The sequence below is a fragment of the Phacochoerus africanus genome, chromosome 6 (assembly GCF_016906955.1).
Source record: "Phacochoerus africanus isolate WHEZ1 chromosome 6, ROS_Pafr_v1, whole genome shotgun sequence".
Classification (NCBI taxonomy): Eukaryota; Metazoa; Chordata; class Mammalia; order Artiodactyla; family Suidae; genus Phacochoerus; species Phacochoerus africanus.
The window spans coordinates 109136843-109159218 of NC_062549.1; the positions used below are offsets into that span (position 1 = coordinate 109136843).

The 22376-nt window shown below is 36.6% G+C and overlaps 1 protein-coding gene across 1 annotated transcript in view; it reads right to left on the reverse strand.

The window, feature by feature from the left end:
• RAP1A (RAP1A, member of RAS oncogene family) overlaps positions 1-22100 on the reverse strand; it is a 71520-nt gene extending 49420 nt beyond the window's left edge. Inside the window, exon 1 of the mRNA XM_047785013.1 lies at positions 22007-22100. Coding sequence (XP_047640969.1) covers positions 22007-22020 — 14 coding nt within the window. The 5' untranslated portion in view covers positions 22021-22100. The remainder of the gene's footprint in view (positions 1-22006) is intronic.
• Positions 22101-22376: the final 276 nt, after the last annotated feature.

Below are 22376 nucleotides of genomic sequence, written 5' to 3' on the forward strand. Positions count from 1 at the left end.
CTACAAATAAGATTAAAATTATAATGGCTTGGCTTGATTATCTGTTCCTCTAACTTGATTACTAGCCAAATAAACAAAAAAGCACCAAACCCAAAACAAAAGGTATATACTTCAGGCAAATGTGAAAATACAATAATTTCAACAATTTAAGTTTTATATTCTGGAAATTATATACATAGAAGGAACTGACTCTCCATAGAAACTCTTTGACACAGAATGAAAACTAAGGTATCAGAGGGCAGACAACTAGCTATTTATCTCTGGAAGTCACTGAACTTCTTCCAAACCCAGATTTCTCCTCTTTAAAAGTAGAAGTGATTCCATCTTCATATCTTTTTCACAGAATTGTGAAGATTAAATGAGATGAAATTTATAAAAATTTTTAAAAGCACTGTACAAATAATATGACTCATATATTGTTAGAAGAATTCTAAGCCACAACCAAGTTTTACTACTAAAGTAAGTATAAACAAGAGTCCTCTGGGTTTTCAGAGGTATAACAAGTATTCTTCCTAATGGTCCTAATGACATCAGTGAACACTACGGTGATTCTTTTTTTAAGGCCTTCTATCTTTTAAGAGAAATGGAAATCAGCACAAACTGATCTCACATTCTGAACAGCACGAAGGTTAACCTAGTGCATAAAAGCATTCAGACCAGTTCCTCAGGTCTTAGGAATCTAAGAAAACATTCATTCTTTTGTATCTTTAGCTTATTCTAGCTAAAAGGAATAATATACTAAAACAGTCTTTAAACACTAAACTGCCTATTAAAAATTCAGTGGGAACTAAACGGCAACCTCAAAGATCCAACAAGTGTCACTAGTAAAGTTTTGACCAACAGAAAAGAAGGAATAATAAAGCAGTGATAAAATCTAATAGTATAAGTGCTTTTTATACACATCATACCAGTTGATTGTCAAGCCCATACATAGGGTAGGGGTACTATTATTATTATTCATACTACAGCTAAAGAAATTGAGGCTAAGAAAAACATCTTACCAAATCTCACTGTAATTTGCACAGCAGAGATCAGAATTCAGACAATATGACTCTAGTGCCCACATTCTTAACCTAAAGTAAGATAAACTGTGTTTATCAGACTTCATATTCTATAGCAAAAACTCAGTTTCCCAAGGCAATTGATATAAAAAACAAAAATAAACAAATGAGAAATAATCAAACTTATAAGCTCTTGCACAGCATTTTTTTTAAAAGACGACAACCTACAGAATGGGAGAAAATAGTTGCAAACTATGCAACTGACAAGGGCCTAATCTCCAGAATATACAAACAATTCATATAAATCAACAGCAAAAAAAGCAAACAACCCAAGTGAAAAATGGACAGAAAGCCTAAAAAGACATTTCTCCAAAGAAGACATATAGATAGCCAGTAGGCACATGAAAAAAATGCTCAACATCACTAATTACTACAGAAATGCAAATCAAAACTAAAATGAGGTACCACTTCCTATCAGTCAGAATAAACATCATTAAGAAGTCTATAAATAAATGCTAGAGAGGGTGTGGAGAAAAGGGAGCAACCTCGTACACTGTTGGTGAGACTATAAATTGGTACAAACTATGGAAAACAGCATGGACGTTCCTCAAAAACTAAATATAGAATTACCGTATGACCCAGCAATCCCACTCCTGGGCATGTATCTGAAGAAAACTTTTATTCAAAAAGATACATGCATCCCTATGTTCACTGCAGCACTATTCGCAATAGCCAAGACATGGAATCAACCTAAATTAAATTTCCATCAACAGATGAATGGATTAAGAAGATGTGGTGTGTGTGTATATACATATACATATATATATATATATATTGCATTTGACATCGATATATTGAAGGGCAATGATAAAGGGTCACAAACACAGAAGCATTTAATTTTTTTTAATTTATTTTTTATTTTTTTTTGTCTTTTGTCTTTTTGTTGTTGTTGTTGTTGCTGCTATTTCTTGGGCCGCTCCCGCGGCATATGGAGGTTCCCAGGCTAGGGGTTGAATCGGAGCTGTAGCCACTGGCCTACGCCAGAGCCACAGCAACGCGGGATCCGAGCCGCGTCTGCAACCTACACCACAGCTCACGGCAACGCCGGATCGTTAACCCACTGAGCAAGGGCAGGGACCGAACCTGCAACCTCATGGTTCCTAGTCGGATTCGTTAACCACTGCGCCACGACGGGAACTCCCACAGAAGCATTTAAGAATTTAAAAAGTTGCCAAGTAAATAACATTTAATAATGCTATTTATTAATTTTGTAATTAAAATTACAAAAATAAAATGTAAGAGTACGGGAACGATCTTTAAATATTCAAAAAGGAAATACTCCTACGATATATGATAAAATGTCTAAGCAAAACACACACAAAACACAAGAGAAATTATATCACAGTTGAGGGAGTTCCCATTGTGGCTCAGCAGGTTATGAACCTGACTAGCATCCATGAGGATGCAGGTTCAATACCTGGCCTTGCTAGTGGGCTAAGGATCCGGCATTGCCGTGAGCTGGGGTATAGGTCACAGATGCGTCTCGGATCCCGCAGAGCTGTGGCTGTGGCGTAGCCTGGCGGCTACAGCTCCAGTTGGACCCCTAGCCTGGGAACCCCCATATGCCACAGGGTGCGGCCCTAGACAAGACAGAAAGACAAAAAAAAAAAGAAAATATATATTTTTTCTGAGTTGAACAGTGACTTTGTTATACCCGAAAATACAATGATTATAGAGGAATTTCTATGTAGAATTAATTCTCGACACCAAGTACGACAGCTATTTTCACTGAAGAGTAGAATTCTCAATACCGTATATAGACAAGAGACTGATAATGTTACCTACAACATTCAAATGATGAAATCACCAACACCTAACACTGTGTTTGAGTCTAATACTTTTGGACTCACGATTATCAAGGATCTCCAAAAATGAATTACTACCATATTTTGTTGTTATAGTAACAATTTAACTAACTTCACATTAGTTAAAAGATAGCAATCAATAAGAAATAAGTATTAAAATTCTCTCTATAAGCATAAAAGAGCTTACTTTGAAGGTCAAGATCTGGATTAAGCTTGTTAACTGGGAGAAAGTATTTACAGACAAATCAAAAACTACCTGAATACAGAGACACCTTAAGTATTACTAAAGCCTTGAGGAGCAGGGTTCAAAGGGAGACACTATAATTAAACACCTATGATTAAATTTTCTAGAAGCTACAATCTTAACATACATTAGATCTAGAGCCCTGTTTCTAACAACACCTTTCACTGGCTAGAAGTGAATAACTGAAATATTAGCCCCAATCAATCTGTAAGGCACACTGAGGCCAGCAAACATCAAACTTAACTTGCTATGTAGATTAATACTGGAAAAAACTGTTACAGTGGTCCTTAATACCACAAATACCATTTTTTTTTCTTTTTATAGCCGCACCTGTGGCATATGTAAGTTTCCAGGCTCGGGGTCAAATCAGAGCTGCAGTTGAGGCCTACGCCACAGCCACAGCAATGCCAGATCCTTAACCCACTGAGTGTGGCCAGGGATTGAACCTGCATCCCCACAGAGACAACAACGGGTCCTTAACCCACTGAGCCACAATAGGAATTCTGTGTATTATGATTATATACTAAGTACATGAGACAGTGAGAAATAAAGGAAGATAAAACCAGCTACCCAATTTTAACAAGTAAAAATACTATAATCCCATTTCTCAAAGTGTTAGTTTAACTTATCAATTTTATATACTTTAGGTAACAAAAACTGTTGTAAAAAGCCAACACTAGCAAATTGGTTCTGTGTTGAGAAGGTGCTCCAGTCTGAGGGATTCATTCACTTTTTATTTCCTTAGTCTGCATTTGCTGACATTTATTTACAAATTAGGCACCAAGGTTTTTTTTTTTAAAAAAAAAAAAGAAAGAAAAAAGAAAAGGAAATCTAATGGAGAACTTAGAGAGACACATGCTGTCTTTCCAAATTAGCAAAACACACGCTACCTCTAATTGGCAGAACTCCCCTACTAAAAGGAGGCAGTATACTAGTGGATACAAACATGCGGGAAAAAAAAGTAGGCCAAATTAATGTCATCTTATGAGAGAAAAGATAAAAAGGAGAAAAAAATCTGGTCATTTTCTAGGGCTCTGTCAAAAATAGGGTGATGTAGCATACAAAAGGAAACAGGTTTTTTGGGTTTTTTTTTTTTGATATTTCTAGGGCCGCACCCTCAGCACATGGACGTTCCCAGGCTAGGGGTCTAATTGGAGCTATTGCTGCCAGCCTACGCCAAAGCCACAGCAATGCAGGATCTGACCTACACCACAGCGCACAGCAACGCCAGATCCATAACCCACTGAGTGAGGCCGGGATGGAAACCGTAATCTTATGGTCCCTAGTTGGATTCGTTAACCACTGAGCCATGGGAACTCTGGAAACAGATAGGTTTACTTTTATGGGAATATTATTAGTAGTACACAAAAATGGAGCAAAAGGAATTGGGCAGTCCAAATACGACTCATGAAAAAAGCTACTGATCATTAACAATTTTGGTAACCATCTAAATTAACATCATTTTTTTCAATACTTTGCCTGGTATAAACGTGTGTGTGTGTGTGTGTGTGTGTGTGTGTGATGCGAGGAAATCCCCACGGCACAGATTTCCCACCTCATGAACTTCAGACTCTTTGATCCCTCCATCATCTCCCGACCATCATCGCCTTTCCTGCCCTCCTAAACCTGGACTCCAACAGTAATCTTCAGTGTAGCTTCATAGTAAAGCATAAACTTTGAACATAACTTCTGGATTTGAAGTCCAGCTCTGACATTTAACTTGCTCTGTCTTAACCTCTTAGTTTCATCATGGGGAAAATAACTCCTCCTTCACAGGGTTATTCTAAGGAAATGAGTTAGTATCTTTAAAGCAAACTTATTTATAAGTGTGCCTAGCAGAGTACAGGCTCTAGAAGTGTTTCCTTTTTTATCATTATCACCATCTTTGTCTGAATTATTCTTTGCCCAGCTCCCTCTATTCTATGTATTCCTGTTTCCCCAAAAATCAGCCAATAATATCAACCATGAATGAATCTTAAAAACTCCCTTCACTGATGGGGAAAATACCATTATGTAACTGATGTCACTGTTACAGATTTCTGATGTGAAATCTCACAGGGGCCCTGAAGATGGTACATCAACCCTTTGACCAACCTTTGCTCCACTTCCTCTCATTCTGTCCCCTTACTGATAAACATACCAAGTCCAGTCACTGTCATCTTCTTCCCTCAAGTCCCACTCAGTGGATAGCGCTGTCCCGTCTCACATTTAAGGTTATTTTTGCATGTCTAGTATTCCTTCCTCCTTCTTTTGGTAGCAGTATCCTAACTCTCTGTTGGGAAATTTCCCCACACGGCGGTTTTGGTGGGAACATCAGTCAAGATGTCCCATCCTCCACTGGGCAAGGGGGACATCTTACCCAAACATAAGCCAGGCCAAATAGGCTGAACTTCCTAGGAAGCTGAATCAGAAGATGGAGAATGGTTAGGAATTCATTCTGACTGTGGTATGTTACTAAAGACACTGTTTGTTGCTGCTACTAGGTGCAGACCCCTGCAAACTGCCCTGGTTCTTCTTGGGGTTTCCTGAAGCTAGCATACTTTTCCTTACTTAAATTCTCTTAGGCAACACCCTTCAAATAAATATCTTGCTTCTGATTAAATGAGCTATTTCAGCCATGTTCATTCTTTTACTGGAAAAGTATTTGTTGAACTATGTGATGGTAGTTGTATGTGTCTACCTGGTTAGGCTATAGTACCCAGTTATTCAAACAAACACTAATCTAGGTGTTGCTGTGAAGATATTATATAAATGCTGTTAACATCAAGTAAAGGAGGTCATTAATTATGAAGTCTCATCTAATCAACCAAAAACCCTCAAGGCAAAAATGAGGTTTCACTAAAGAAGAAATTCTGTCACAAGAATTTCTGCCAGAGTTTCCAACTGTCCTGCCCTATAGATTTTGGACTTGCCAGCCCCTACAATCATATAAGCCAATTCTCCTTATTTTTACCACCCCCCCCCACACACTCACACACTCAGAACCCTAATACAAACATCTTCTATATCCTGGTGCTGAGAACAAGACAATCTGTTTCTGATGCTTGCAACCAAGGAACTCCAAGTAGTTATATATGTCACTGTTTGAGGAAGAGAGGCTCCACAAAGATTTCAGTTTCACATGTGCTAATAGTTTAAGATCAAAGCTGTGAGTAAATTTCCTAAATTCTAAACCTAATGGTGGAGTTCTCTTGCGGCTCAGTGGGTTAAGGAGGATTCAGCATTGTCACTGCAGCAGCATGTGTGGCTGCTGCGGTGTGGGTTCTACCCCTGGCCTGGGAACTTCTACATGCCACAGATGAGGCCAAAAAAGGAAAAATAAAATAAAATAAACTTAATGGCAATAAAACTTATTTTCTAGATTCCTCCGAAGTATAAGGAAATTAAAGAATGAAGGCATGCTTAAGAAAGAAAAGGTCTAAAACAGCTGTCAGAATATTCAAGTTCCTTTACTTTAGTTCAGGTAGCAGATCCACTGCCTGTTTTTGCATAGTCTATAACTAAGAATGGCTTTTGCATTCTTTTGTTTTGCTTTTTAGGGTCGTACCTGTGGCATATGAAAGTTCCCAGGCTAGGAGCTGAACCGGAGCTGTAGCTACCAGCCTACACTACAGCCAGAGCAATACCAGATCTGTGCCACATCTGCAAACTACACCATAGCTCACGGCAATGCTAGATCCTTAACCTGCTGAATGAGGTCAGGGATAAAACCCGTGTCCTCATGGATACTAGTCAGGTATGTTACCCCTGAGCAGCGACAGGAACGCCTCTTTAAATAATTTTTTTTTTAATCAAAAGAAAAACAGTGGAGGGAGATCCAATTGTGGCACAGTGGTTAACAAACCTGACTAGGAACCATGAGGTTGCAGGTTCAATCTCTGGCCTTGCTCAGTGGGTTAAGGATTTGGTGTTGCCATAAGCTGTGGTGTAGGTTGCAGACGCGGCTTGGATCCTGCGTTGCTGTGGCTCTGGCGTAGGCTGGCGGCTACAGCTCCAATTCGACCCCTACCCTGGAAACCTCCATATGCCGTGGGTGCGGCCCTAAAAAGACAAAAGACAAAAAAAAAAAAGAAAAATAGTACTTTGTGACACATGAAAATTATATGGATTTCAAATTTCAGTGTTCTGTATAAATAAATGGAACAAAGCCATGAACATTTTTTTACATATGGTCTATGGCTGCTTTTGCTCTAAAACAGTAGAACTGAGAGTACTGCAACAGAGATAATATGACCCTAAAACCCTAAAATATGTGTTATTTGTCTTTGTACAGCAAAAAGTTCCCTGACCCTTGATCTAGTTTATCAGAAAAAGCATTAACATCTTCACGAGGAATGGGCAAGGAAAGGGTAGGAAATGTTAGAAAAGAGGATCAAGAGGAGTTCCCGTCGTGGCGCAGAAAAGGAAAGAAAAGGAAAGGAAAGGAAAGGAAAGGAAAGGAAAGGAAAGGAAAGGAAAGAAAAGAAAAGAAAAGAGGATCAAGAAAAGGAATAAATTGTAACTACTGGTTTTTGAATATTGACCATGTACAAAACACCTTCTTGAGAGCTTTACGTATATTAATATTTTTAATCCTTACAACATTCTTATGACGTGGAGACCATTATCTTGATTTTAGAGATAAGGCAGTGAGGCTAAAACAAACCTGTCCAAGCTCAACAGACATAAACTACTGACCAGGATTATAACCCAGGCCGTTGGCCTCTAGCATCTGTGCTGTTAATCACAACATCATATGCTTTATCACACTTTTTTTTTAATCTAATCTGGGCAGCATTAATGATGTTGATTCTTTCTTTTTTTGGCCACACCCACGGCATGGGGAAGTTCCTGGGCCAGGGATCAAATCTGCACCATAGCAGTAACCTGAGACACTGCAGTGACAACACCAGATCCTTAGCCAGCTGCGCGGGAAGAAAAATCCAATGATGCTGATTTTTCTTAAAGTATTACAAACTTTGTAGATGAACCAAGACTGGAAGCAATGAAGTAGTGTAGTCCTTAGAGAACCTGAGGGATGACAAAAGACCTACACCTACCTTTCTTGTTGAAGAGGGAAAACTCAGGATGCCTCCTTGGATTCATTCATTGCCTTCCCCAAACAATACCTGAACTTGAACTCAGAAGTTCAGGTAAGATTCTATATGCAGGCTAAGATAAGGCATATTCTCCTCCCTCCCACATGTCTTGCTTCATCATGATCTATTAAATAAGAATCTCTGGATGGTGCAGCCAGGATATGGATACTTCTCAAAGCTCCTCAGTTAATTCTAACATACAGCCAATCCAGGGCTGAGACATACCACTCCATAGTACTCTACTTTCATGGAGGAGCAGGGATTAAAAGAAAAGAATATAGATGAGGGGAGGGACAAAGGCAGAGACAGGGAAACCTGTCTTTGAAGGATGGAATTCTCATTTAGTACCAGAGTACACTAGTAAAGTGCATCTCTAGTCTTCATGCTCAAATCTACATCTAAAAACTTTAAGTTTTTTTAAAAAAATAGGTATTAAAAAAACGAAATATTTTTACATATGAATGCATATATGTTTACACAGGAAATTTCTGTAAGATACATAGCAACTAGACAACTATTATTTTTGCCTTATCTGGATTTTTTACTTGATGTGTATTTTTGTTACTTTTATTTCTTTTTATATTACTTAATTTAAAATAGTGAATTTTTAGAAAAACAGTATAACTAAAAGGATGTCCAAAAATTATACTTTGAACAGGAAAATAATTACACCAAAAGCTAGTAGAAATTATTTGAGGCCCTACTTAAAGGAGTTTACTTTTTGTCAAGAGCGCAAGATATAAAATCTCAACTTTTATGTGCAGTGGAGATGTATATTCTAACAAATCTATTGAAGAATCTTTTCCACCAGATGCCTATTACTACTTAAAGCCTCACAGGTACTAATTTACCACCTTATTTAAGTATGAGGGGAAAATACTTTTGGTAAGAAAAAATAATAAAATGGAAATATTTCAAAGTTTTACAAACACAAAGGTCTACTACACGTTCTAATTTTTATAATCATTTATAATGATCTTATATAACATCTAGTTAAACTAAAAACATTTCATTTAACATTTAGTTAAACTATCCTCTTGAGAGGACTATACATTTAAATGAATATGAAGTTTCTGATATGGCTTCAGGCTTCAGAAAACCAAGAAGCAGGCAATGGGGTGGTAAGGCAGTGTATCTAAGCAATCACACGGGCTTGGCCAAAGGTCTAAAGTCACCGTAAGTTAATGCTCGAGCACAGGTTGTCATTTGTTTGCTACCGTGATTCTGCAAAGGACTCAGTTTCGTGTACATTAGCAAAGTGTTTAAGGTAGATTTTGCACCAAAGAATAAAATCTCAAAGCTCAACAAACAAAAAACACATTTCAGATGTCAATTTTTTAAACATATCTCACAAGAAAGATCACTGCCACGAGGGAAAATAATTTTCCACTTGGCTAGAAGAAGAACCATGACCCAAAGGAAGGTGAGTCTCTGTAATGACCCTAAGCTAGCTGTGCTGAAAACAACTCCAAGAAAGATTACTCTGAGAAAACAGTCTTGTCTGATCTGCCTAGGTACTAAATGTTTATTATGATTCGTTTTTATCCTAGTGGTGAGCATAGTACTCTCAGGAGAGACTTTTTTCATTACAAAGGTAAACTAAGTCTTCCAGAACACTAAGAGCACTTGAAAGTCTCGCTCAGGAGTGTCTTTAAAGAAAAAAAAAAAAAAAAAGTTAGGTCATAGATAGAATCATTGAAAGCAGGGTCAGAAGCAACATTTAAAGACTTTAGAAATGGTGTGAGAAGTTAGATTTAAATTTAAAGAAACAACACCCAGCCAAACTTAAACTGTAACTTGTAATCTGAGAAATATACAAAAGCACATGTCTACTTAATGGAACATTTTATATTTCCAGATATAAAAGTACAACACTACAAAGTTACAGTAATTAAAAACTAGTACCAACATAAGAGTAAGTAAATAAAGGAATGAAAGAAAGAGAAAGCCTAAAAAGAGACTCAAGCACATAAGACACTTCCAATTCTTAAATGACCCAGCAATTTCACAAGTGGAATTTTTTTATTGTCTTATGCTGTTTAAATTTTTTAATTAAAATAAGTTGATTTACAATGTTGTGCCAATTCCTGCTGTATAGCAAAGTGACCCCGTCACACATACATGTACCTTCCTTTTTAATATTCTTTTCCATCATGGCCTATCCCAAGAGACAGGATTAGTTCCCTGTGCTATACAGTATGACCTCACTGCTTATCCATTCTAATGTAATGGTTTGCATCTAATGAATAGAAATTTGATACAGAAAAATATAAGCAAACAATGCCAAAAACATTTTTTAAAAAAGAAAGGAAACAAAAGGTCCTTCAACAGAAGAATGGATAGGAGTTCTTGTGTGGTGCAGGGGGTTAAGGATCCAGCATTGTCACTGCAGTAGCTCAGGTCACTGCTGTGGCACAAGTTTTAACTCTGGCCTGAGAACTTCCACATGCCACGGGCACGGCCAAAAAGAAAATGAGAAGAATGCATAAAGGACTATACATCAATACAGCAGAATATTACTAAAAAGAAATAAATTATATACATAGATATGAAAAGACGACCAAATGCCTTGGGCAAAAGAGCAATTTGCTATAGCTAAATTTCAATCTATTATTCTTTTTAAAAAGACAGATAAGAGTTCGTACTGTGGTGCAGCACCTATGGCAAAGGTTGCAGCTGCAGCTCAAATTTGATCCCTGGCCCGGGAACTTCCATATGCTGCAGATGCAGCCAAAATAAATAAATAAATAAAAGAATAAAAGATAAATACAGTTTTATAAAACTACTTATGCTAGAATATAGTTAAAAAAAAAAAAAGGGAGTTCCCGTTGTGGCACAGTGGTTAATAAATCCAACTAGGTAGGAACCATGAGGTTGCGGGTTCGATCCCTTGCCTTGCTTAGTGGGTTAACATTCCGGCGTTCCGTGAGCTGTGGTGTAGGTTGCAGACGCGGCTCGGATCCCATATTGCTGTGGCTCTGGCCATAGGCTGGTGGCTACAGCTCCGATTTGACCCCTAGCCTGGGAACCTCCATATGCCACGGGAGCGGCCCAAGAAATGGCAAAAAAAGACAAAAAAAAAAAAAGAATATACTTAGGAAAAAGCTGGATAGTCTCATTAATAATGGTTGTCCTTGGGAAAAGGACTTTTGCTAAGTTATACATATCAAAAATATTTAGAGCTAAAGAATAAAATAATTATACTCTTTGGAATTTATCCTAAGGAAATAATTAAGAATGCATGGAAAAATTCAACTACAATGATATTCATAGCAGAGCTCTATAATAAAAAATTGAAAACTATAAGAAATAATTTTTTAAATGATGGCAAATTCATATAATGCAATATTATGTATTGCTATTATTTATCTGCTAGAATATTAAAATATATCCATTTTCCCAAAAAATTCAGTGTATTTTTAAAATGGGAGCATGAATTATTATGCATCTGATTTCATTTTCTAAAGGTAAACAGATACGCACTAAAAACCACCAGGCAAGATGTATTTCAAAATGTTAACAGGCTAGGAGGTTAAGGGTGATTTTTCTTTTAGTTTATTGAACTCATTCCTGACAGAGGCAATATTGCTCCCAAAGGAGTAAAAAACTCGTTTAGTGTATAAAGTACAGATTAACATACAATAAACAAATATACAGTATACCTGTAGTATTAAGATTTCATGAAGGGAACAATTAGAAAAAAATATATTAAAAGCATGGAGAAAGAGGAGCAAGTGATAATGATAAAAAGGCTGAGAAACACTGCTTCACTGAACTCTCACTTCTACGGTGAATTTGGTATTGCTTGGGTTTGAATAAGTAATATATATACATTGAATTACTTAAGAAAGAACATAAAATGAAAAATTAAGACATAACATTAATTTTTGTTATTAACGCTTATTCCTATAGTCCTAAGGCTTTAAAAATACAATACAGGTTTTTAAAAACAGAATACTAAAATGAAAATACAGAGAGAAAGACATGAAAAAGTACTGTATCCGAATCATATGGGATCACCTAGAGGAGTAAACTACAGATTCTTTGGCCCTATTGCAAGTGTAACAAAATCAGTATTTCTAGAGATGAGGCTAGTGGCTTTTATTAAATGAGACACATTTATATCATACCACTCCATGGGAATATGAAATCCAGACATATGTATTTTAATTTGGTTTAAGAAATTTTTTAAATTATGTACTTAAGTTTAAAAAAAAAAAAAAAAAGCCCAGAAATCTAGGAATCCCTGCTAAACTCCTCCCTTTCCTTTAAGGAACCTGAAGATTCAAATTTCTTCACAAGCTATCAAACACACCACATCCTATTACCCATTATCTCTACTAAGTACAAGGCATTATGAAGAATATAAAAGAAATAAGCAAAATTCATCAATTTTGTCACAAAAAAACCCCTCATCCCAAATAAATCCACAAAATCTAACACTAACCACTGGCCCTCTCAGGGTACCATTATTCACAAAGAAACACAAGTTTTTAACCCTATGATGAAAATTAAGCAGGTAGGGAACAAAAGTCACTGTTGGGTAATGATAACTGGGATGCTGTCAGCTACACTCAGTTCTCTAGTTAATAAACGTGTTTGGCATGTCAGCCTTGAAATATGCAGGACTCAAAATTTTCCCTACTCCAAATTACAAATCTCCAATGTTAAATACCGTTGGTTTAAAATATTAAACCACAAAGGCCAAAATTTATTGTGTACATAAATAATGAATCTAACCCAAGAGTACAGGTAATAGTCCCACTTAACTAAAGGAGAATAAACTGGGTTAATCAAAATAGTGGATACAAAGGATTAAGATATTGCTCTGGTCCCCAGTGATCTTCAATTTCTGATGGACATCACAGCCAACTTTCAGTGGTAGTAACAATAACAGTGGCAATAATATTTAAGTGCTTTTTGTATGCCAGGCATACTTATTCAATCCTAACCTGTTCTTTCTCCATTTTAGAGATAAAAACAAACAAACAAACAAACAAACCAAAAAAAAACCCAAAAAACAAACCTGAGGAAAAAAGGGGGTGAAGTAAGAGCTAGTAGATACTATATACAAGCTTTCATAGATGTTTTGCCTGCTGACCACAATTACAGTATCAAATGACAAATATTCAAAGTGAGATCTGGCATACCATTTATATAAATAAGTTTGCATCTTATAATTGAACAGTTAAGACAGTATGCAAATGAGTATAACTGAGGCAAACTTGAGTTAAAAGAATCAAGTTTTCCAAGTCATCATATCAACAGTACACTACTACCCATTTCTCTCACTCACTATACCAAGAAAATGGCAACTTAATTTTACCTGGTTTTGTTTTCAAGTACAGACTTAATCATTATACATAATTCCATCTCAGGAATGCAGTTGTTTAATTCATTTTATCTCCAAAGAAACTTCATCTTTTTTTTTTTTTTTGGTCTTTTTAGGGCCACATCTGCAGCATATGAAGGTTCCCAGGCTAGGGGTTTAATCAGAGCTGTGGTTGCTGGCCTGCACCACAGCCACAGCAACATGGGATCCGAGCTGCGTCTGCAACCTACACCACAGCTCACGGCAATGCTGGATCCTTAACCCACTGAGCAAGGCCAGGGATCGAACCCACCCGCATCCTCATGGATGCTCGTCAGGTTCATTAACTGCTGAGCCACGACGGGAACTCCAGAATCTTCATCTTGAAAAGCTTTATTAAATTTAATTTACTATTCTATATAACGAACTCATTTTATTTCATGTTCATGCAGATGTTCCTGGGCCAGGAATCAAACCTGTGCCACACCAGTGATGCAAGCCACAGCAGTGATAACACCAGATCCTCAACTGCTAGGCCACCAGGGAACTTCTCCACTCATTTTAGAACCTTCATTTTCAAATTATAAAATATATAAACTGTGTGTAAAATTCAAGAAATAAAAGGTTTAAACTTAAAAGTCACCTGTAATCTCAACTTCAAGATAACAACTTTCGTCCTTTTGATGTTTCCTTTTAGCCTATATTCTACCTATGAACAGAAACTTGTAAAAATAAGAACTTAAATCATACTATACTATGTAAACATTTTAATCAGCTTTTTCTGTCTTACCAACAGAGCATTTTTTAAAAATGGTGTAGATAATTGCAACTACATGATTGATTTTCTACACAACACTCCAGCTTACATGACTAAAAAAATAACTTCTTATATTGTGAAAATTAACCACAAGGTAGAGAAGGAAAGTTTGCTACTTCATATTAAAAAGTCATTTCTTTTGCAAGTATTTGAATGCTTTAAAAAATCATTTAACAATTTTACTGATTGGGAGTTCCCGTTGTGGCTCAGTGGTTAAAGAATCCGACTAGGAACCATGAGGTTGCAGGTTCGATTCCTGGCCTTGCTCAGTGGGTTAAAGATCTGGCGTTGCCATGAGCTGTGGTGTAGGTTGCAGACGTGGCTCGGATCCCTCGTTGCTGTGGCTCTGGCAAAGGCCAGTGGCTACAGCTCCGATTAGACCCGTAGCCTGGAAACTTCCATATACTGCGGGAAGCGGCCCTAGAAAAGGCAGAAAGACTGAAAAAAAAAAAATTTACTGATTACATAGGCATTCTCTTTGCACTACTAAAAAACTTTATATATCCATCAAGAAGACATTAAACACATGGTTATGGAAGTGTTACGGTTGCAAAAGATAAAAAAATGTGGCAATTCACTGTAGACACACATTCGACCCAGTACACTTGAACCTAAGCAGAGCCAGCTTAGAACATCACAAAGTGATGATTCTTCAGATCCAGTGTTGAAGATCTATTGCCTACATACACATGCAAGCAGATGGCACAGTGGTGACACAATCTCAAGCTTGTTCTATTGTAAGTCTAAAGCATAACGGGAATAACAGAGTGACTTCGCCACCTAAAACACTCCTACCCATGGTTTCAACTGCAGATTTTGGTTGGTACTTGAGTTATAATGCTGTTGTATTTCAATGTAGAGATTATGACATTTGAATGCCATTGAAAAGTTACCATTTATTTAAAATGCAAAAGAATGGAGTTTGTTCCAAGTGTGAAATTCAACATTTAAAAGGCACAGGAACTTAAAAACACACACACACACACACACACACAATGTGACCAATGAGTTACTTAAGTTCCAGACTTTCCATTTGGATGTAAAAGAAACATCAAAATAACTTAATAGCTGAAGATCTAAACAAACAAATAAAGGTGGGTCTCAGACCTAAGATTCACCCTCCAACTCATCTGCCCAAGGTTTTACTTAAATTAACCTAACATTCTTAAATAATTAAATTTACAAGGTTCACCTACATCAATTTTTAGAAAAACACATCTATAGGGCAAATTGATGCTTGTACTTTATATGCAAAACAATTTTCTGAAGCATGAAAATTTCATGCCAGGGGGTTATATATGTCATTACTAAACTGATTATATGGTTAGAAGAAAGAGCAGCAGGACACAACAGTGGAGCACTTGAAAGCTGCCATACAGAAATCTGGCCCAAACCACCCCACCTCCACGCCCACCAAAACATAAAAGAGCACTTCGAGGATACCAAGAGCCAAAATAGCATACAGAGTTATCTTTTATAGACCTGACACAACCCTAGTCTCAGATAACTAGAGACAAATAAAAAATATGTTCCTTCTTCACAAAAACAACCCTCTTCATTCTGTCTAGGTTTATCATACTTTGAACTCAAACCAAAGAGACAGATCCCATCCTCATGAAGGAGAGATACTGCCACAAACGGTGAGATTCATCATATCCTCTCTGAAGGTCTCTTCAGGCCACAATATCTAACCTAAAATGTTCTTTCTACCATTAAACATGAATTTATATCCTAGTAGCCCTCATCGATTTCATTTCTCTTTTGATGAAAATAGATTTCTTTTCCACAGTCCAGCATAGCAACTTTTCCATGTGTTATCCATTCCCTTATGCTATATCCTGTATTATAGTCTCTTCCACAAAAATAATTTCTTTCAATCTCTCAATTATCTGCATCTACTTTCGTCTCGAAGGCATCCATTCCTATTATTCATTTAAAAGAACTCTAAGCTTAAATTTCTTAAGGTATTAATTCATTTGAAGGATTTGAAACTTGTACAAATAGGCAGTTTAGAGATGTCATACTACCATTCTGCCCGAGTATTAACATCAGTCAAAAAAAAAAAAATCCCATTATGTTTTTTTTAAAACCCTAACCATTAAATGCCTCAGAATTATCAGTTCATTCTGAACAAATCACTCAATATGATGTACTAACAGAAGACTGAAACAAACACATCCCTCCCTCCATCCCACCTCCCAAATAGAGATTAGGTGGACAACTAACATTGGGTGCATCAGCATTTTAACTACTGTTGTTCCAGCAACTCATTTAAAAAAACTACAGTAAATTTTTAAACAGTCTAAAAAAATTTAAGAGATATAAACAGAACAAAAGAAGATAATTATTTCTTGATCATAAATGCAAGGGTCTAAAGCAGATTTTTTTAAAGCTGAAAAATATTATGGACTACTCAGGCAGTTAAAATCTTAGTGAAAATTACACTTTCTGAGTTTCTTGTCTTTATTTCCCTCCTTAGAATTTTTACTGTGTGATTTAAGCATTTTAAGCCTCAAAGGGGAGAGGGGAGTTTTGCAGAGAAAAAAGGACAGGTGAAGTAAATTATTTCTGAAGAGTTTTCTAGATTTTTCTAGAAGAAAAAGGGTGTGTTGCATTGAAGAAAGGATTAGAGGGATAGAGGTAGTCTGTCATTCACCTCATTCATTCATTCACTCATTCTTTCATGTTTGCATGCAAGCAAAACAAATATTTACTAATCACTCATTCTGCGCTTTGCATGACAGTAGTCCTTTTTCCTGAAAGTTTGCTGTCAGCTTTATCTATAATTAAGAGTTTGTGAATTTTCATAAATTATGTAATTACTTTGGGTTTTATCATCTGCAAAAAATGAACAATATTTCACAGAAGCCATGCAGATGAAATGGGATGTAAGGGCTTTACTTCCCTTTTCCTTGTAAGTCTCTCTAGAGATCAGGACATTTAGCAGTGGCTCTCAACCTTACTATGAAAAATCTTTTATTCTGCACAGATTCCATGTCTAAAGACTTGTCTATCAACCGCACTGACATTTCATTAATCAGATAGGTAATGGCTAATAAGAATTCTCAAATTATCAAAGACATAAAAACTAATTAAACTCAATGCTAGGTTCCTGAAGTGTAAGAACAATGTTTTATTTCATTAACGGCCTGCAAATCACCACAATGTACAATAATGATAATGCGGTAATTAGCCCCAAAGATTTGAGTCAATATAATTACTGGTCAAAGCTAAGATCCACAGTATTTCACCTGTATAAATCTACTGAGAGCAAATACATAATTCTCGTTAGGCTTTTTTGCAATACTAAAAACAATTCATCCCAAACTCTGCAGACCCCTGGGAAAGACATAATTTAAGTACCATAATTTAGTGATTTTCTATGTCTGGAAAAACCACTGGTTACTCTACAGATTTGTTTTAAGCCAGTATCATGAGAAACAACATCTTCAAATTCAAAAGTTACACGTTTATCCATAAAGGTAGGTCGTAACAAACTGTCTTTCCTTTGCATTTATAAGAACAAAATCCAAACTCTTCACCATAGACTTCTGTGATCTGTCCCTTGTCACTTTATCTGCCAGTCTTGTCTCGGCTTACCACAACGGCCTTCTCAATCCTGACTAGCTGCTTCCCACTTCAGGGCTTTTACACCAAGTAGTCCTCTTGTCTGGTTCACTCTTCAGGCAGATTGTCATCACATGTCTGGTTTTTTGTCATTCAGGTTTCATATTAAATATCATCATCTCAGGGGACTTTTCCTCAGCACTCAATCTAAACTCTTCCATCACTATCATTCCTTCCAGTTATAGCTTCTTCATAGCATTTGTGACCTTTTAAATTATCTGTTCACTTATTTGTTTACTGCTTCTCTCCACAACCACCAAACCCCATTGGTATAAAGGACTCCATGAAAGCAATCTATTTACTGCCCTATCCCCAGTTCCTAAAATAGTACCAGGTTCCCAAAAAGCACTCAATAAATAACTAGCCAAACTAGATTATTTTGGGGAAGGACTTTGATTTCTCAGTTAAGAACTTACATTTAACATTCAAAATTGATGGTTTGAAAGGGTAAGGAAAAACATTCATTTGATAAAAAGAATAAGAAAAATGTACACAATAATCTATTCAACTATTTACTTTTATTTCAATCTTTTAGGATAGAAGGATATGAAAGTCTATTCATGTTTTATACATTTCATGTCACCTCATGTAAACATTAAATAAACAGAAAATTCTTTTTAGCTTTGGACTTCCTGTTGTGGATCAGCAGGTTAAGAACTAGTTAAGAACTAATATCCATTAGGATGCAGGTTCCATCCCTGGCCTCGCTTAGTGGGTTAAGGATCAGGCGTTGCCATGGGTTGTGGCCTGGATCACAAATGCAGCTTGGATTCTACCTTGCTGTGGCTGTGGCACAGGCCAGCAGCTGTAGCTCTGATTTGACCCCTATCCCGGGAACTTTCATTTGCCACAGGTATGGGTCTAAAAAGACAAGACAAGACAAGACAAGACAAGACAAGACAAGACAAGACAAGACAAGACAAGACAAGACAGAAAGACAGGAAGGAGAAAGAAAGAAAGAAAGAAAGAAAGAAAGAAAAAAGAAAGAAAGAAAGAAAGAAGGAAGGAAGGAAGGAAGGAAGGAAGGAAGGAAGGAAGGAAGGAAGGAAGGAAGGAAAGAAAGAGAAAGAAAGAAAGAAAAGAAAGAAAAAGAAAAAAACTTTTTTTGCTTTACTGAGGTCTGACACTTAAAACTGTGAATTTTCTGGGAGTTCTGGTTATGGCTCAGCAAGTTAAGAAACCAACTAGTATCCATGAGGACACAAGTTCAATCCCTGGCCCCCCTTAGTAGGTTAAGGATCTGGTGTTGCTGTGAGCTGTGGTATAGGTTGCAGATGTGGCTTGGATCTTGTGTTGCTGTGGTGTAGGCCAGCAACTACAGCTACAATTCGACCCCTAGCCTGGGAACCTCCAAATGCCTAGGGTGCTGCCCTAAAAAGGAAAAAAAGAAAAAAAAATATATATATACACACACACACTCAAGTGGAATCTTACAGTTTGAAACATTAAATCCCTGTTTTAAATATCTGAGGTCTCTTCAGTAAACAAAATATCATTCAGTTGTCCAGAAACAGGCTCTTGCAGTTTCACATAATAAATACACAGTGTTTGTTTAAAAAAGAAAAAACACATATACAATCTTTAATACTATGTGCTACATTTGCTTATGAATTTAAAAATATTTTCAAGGATACATTTAAAGGGAAGACATGTGAACAAAAATAGTAACAAGGACTTTACTTCTGACATTAGAAAATATTTGAAAACCAAAAGAAACATTAAGAAAAGCATAACAACTCAGTGGTTGAAAAAATATAGACAGCTTTAGCATATTGCAAACCTATATATACTTTTTAAAAATTAGGGGCTGCTTCTTTCCTCAATTGGTAATATAAAAGGAAGACAGCAAGCAGGTAATTCGCAGCTCACAAGAGTTTATTATCAGTCAAGAAGCAATATTAATAACAATCTTTAGGCTAACTTGCTTACATATTATTCAGCCAAGTGGAAAGTACCATTAGCATACAGCTAGAGCCAGGTATCAGAATGACTAAGAACGGCATTTGCTAACTCTTTTTTTTAATTAAGAAATTAAAAGAAAAGGAAGAGAAGTACTGAAAGTGATATTTTTTCTAAAGATCACATACTCAATTTCCTATTTTTTATTGCTCCATATTTCACTGCCTTCAGCATTCTAAGCTGCTTCACAAGAAGTCTATATTTCACTTTTCATCACTTCTGCTCACACAACTGATGTTTCTAAAGTCCAGTTGCATTCACGAATGTTGGAAAGACCACATGTGGGAGAATTTCAGTGAGGGAATTTAAGATAATACCTCCAAAAAATACAATGTCTAAAAGTAGGATCCCCTGTTAACTAAGGACTCAAATGCTAGATAAGTAAAATATCTGCAGGAGATGATATATTTGTCAAAGAAATAGAATAAACATATGCTTTTTACTGATGAAAAACAGGAACCTTTTATCCTTCCATTTTTTAAAAAAGGTAGCAATAACCAAAGTGTATATATTAAGTCCTATCTTCTCTCAGGGGTCACCTAACTCCATATAGCTTATTTATTTATTTTTGTCTTTTTTGTCTTTTTAGGGCCACACCCTTGGCACATGGAGGTTCCCAGGCTAGGGGTCTAATCGGAGCTATAGCTGCAAGCCTACACCACAGCTACATAAACGTGGGATCTGAGCCGCGTCTGTGACCTACACCACAGCTCACGGCAACGTCAGATCCTTAACTCACTGAGTGAGGCCAGGGATTGAACCTGCAACCTCATGTTTCCTAGCCAGATTCGTTTCTGCTGAGCCATGATGGGAACTCCTCCACGTAGCTTATTAATTAGACTCAAGACACTTTTGCATTTCATCTCCAAACTGGGTACACCTGAAGTGTATCTACAGAGATCTTCACAACCCCCCAAACCTTCCTTCTTGTTTTCCATTAAACCCTCAGATCTTGGCTTATCTGCGTTTTTTAAACCAACCTCCCTATCTTCAATCTCTTTCTTCCTCAGTTCATTCTGTAGTCTGTAACTAGATTCATCTTCCAAAAGATAAAAGCTCTGATCGGACCATTTTCCTCATAACAAAACTTCTTGTGCTCCCACATAAAGTCTACACTTCTTAACCTAGCATTCAACGACTTCCCAAGTCCAGTCCCAATCAATCTTTATGGACTTACCGGCCGTTATTTTCTAATTATACAAGCCTAGGCTTCCGTCGAATCAATCTCCTGTCCTCCAACCTGTCCTGAACTTTCTATCTTGGCTCATGTCATTCCTACCACAAAGAATGTCTACCACTCCCTTCCAGCTGCCTCTGCTCAAGGCCTCTTTGCATCTCTGCATTTATTTATGTAAATAAGGACACACCAATGATATATCCTGCTCCATGTCCCAAAACTGGTCCAAAACTTCCAAATCTAACAATAGCCAGCCTTTATTAAATGCCTACTATGTGCCCAGCAGGCCTATACAGAATTTCTAATCTTCTCAACAATCCTATAAAGTAGGTATTATTATGTATTCTCCTTTTAAAATTGAGAAAACCAAAGTTCAGAAACATCGAATTATATATTTAGTAGGTTAACTCAAAAAGTATACTCAGTAAGCTGCCTCAAATCATATACCTAGCAGGTGGCAAAGCAAAGATCTGAACACAGCCTGCCTAACTCTATAGCCATTACTCTAAACAAGAAGTTGTGTGGGTTTGTTTTTTTTTTTTTCAGTTGAATCATGTGACTATTCCTCTCATCTATCTGAAATAATTCAGTTTTACATACTATTCCTACTTACTACATACCATAAAATAAGCTTTTTCATGTTTGTTATTTTAGTAAAGGGAGAAGATTAAAATGCTACCTTCTTTCCAATAAAAGAACAAGACTCAAATTGCAATGTCAGGGAATATCTTTTTTGTCACAGATTACTTTTACCTAAAATATTTTCAAAGAAATTCATTCCAACCAACTTTTTCAAAGATGACTACAAATTACTAACCATATACTCTGATGGTTTTACAGATTATTAATAGTATGAGGATTTTGTGATTACCACCCAAGAACTGTTAACAGATATCTAACAAATGGGCAAAGATTGTAAAAACTGACCTACTCAATGCCATTGAAGGTGCAGTGAGACACACACTCTTATACACAGGGTAACCACCCTCTGATCCAGTTATCCCACTTCTGGGAATCTATCCTAAAGGAAGAAGAAAAAAAAAAAAACAGAGAGGCAATCAAAGATAAATGTACAAAAATATTTACCCCAGTGTTATTTAAAATAGTACTATTATAAGATCAAACTAAAAGTCCCACACTAGGAGACCAATATCCCGTTGAGAGGAAAAAGTAGGAGCGAAACCATACTTATAGAAGTATAATTCCAATTTCCTTTAATTTTAAAAATCTGTACATGTAGGGAAAGAACTAGAAAAATGAACATTAAAATGTCAGTAGCAATTATCTCTGAGTGATG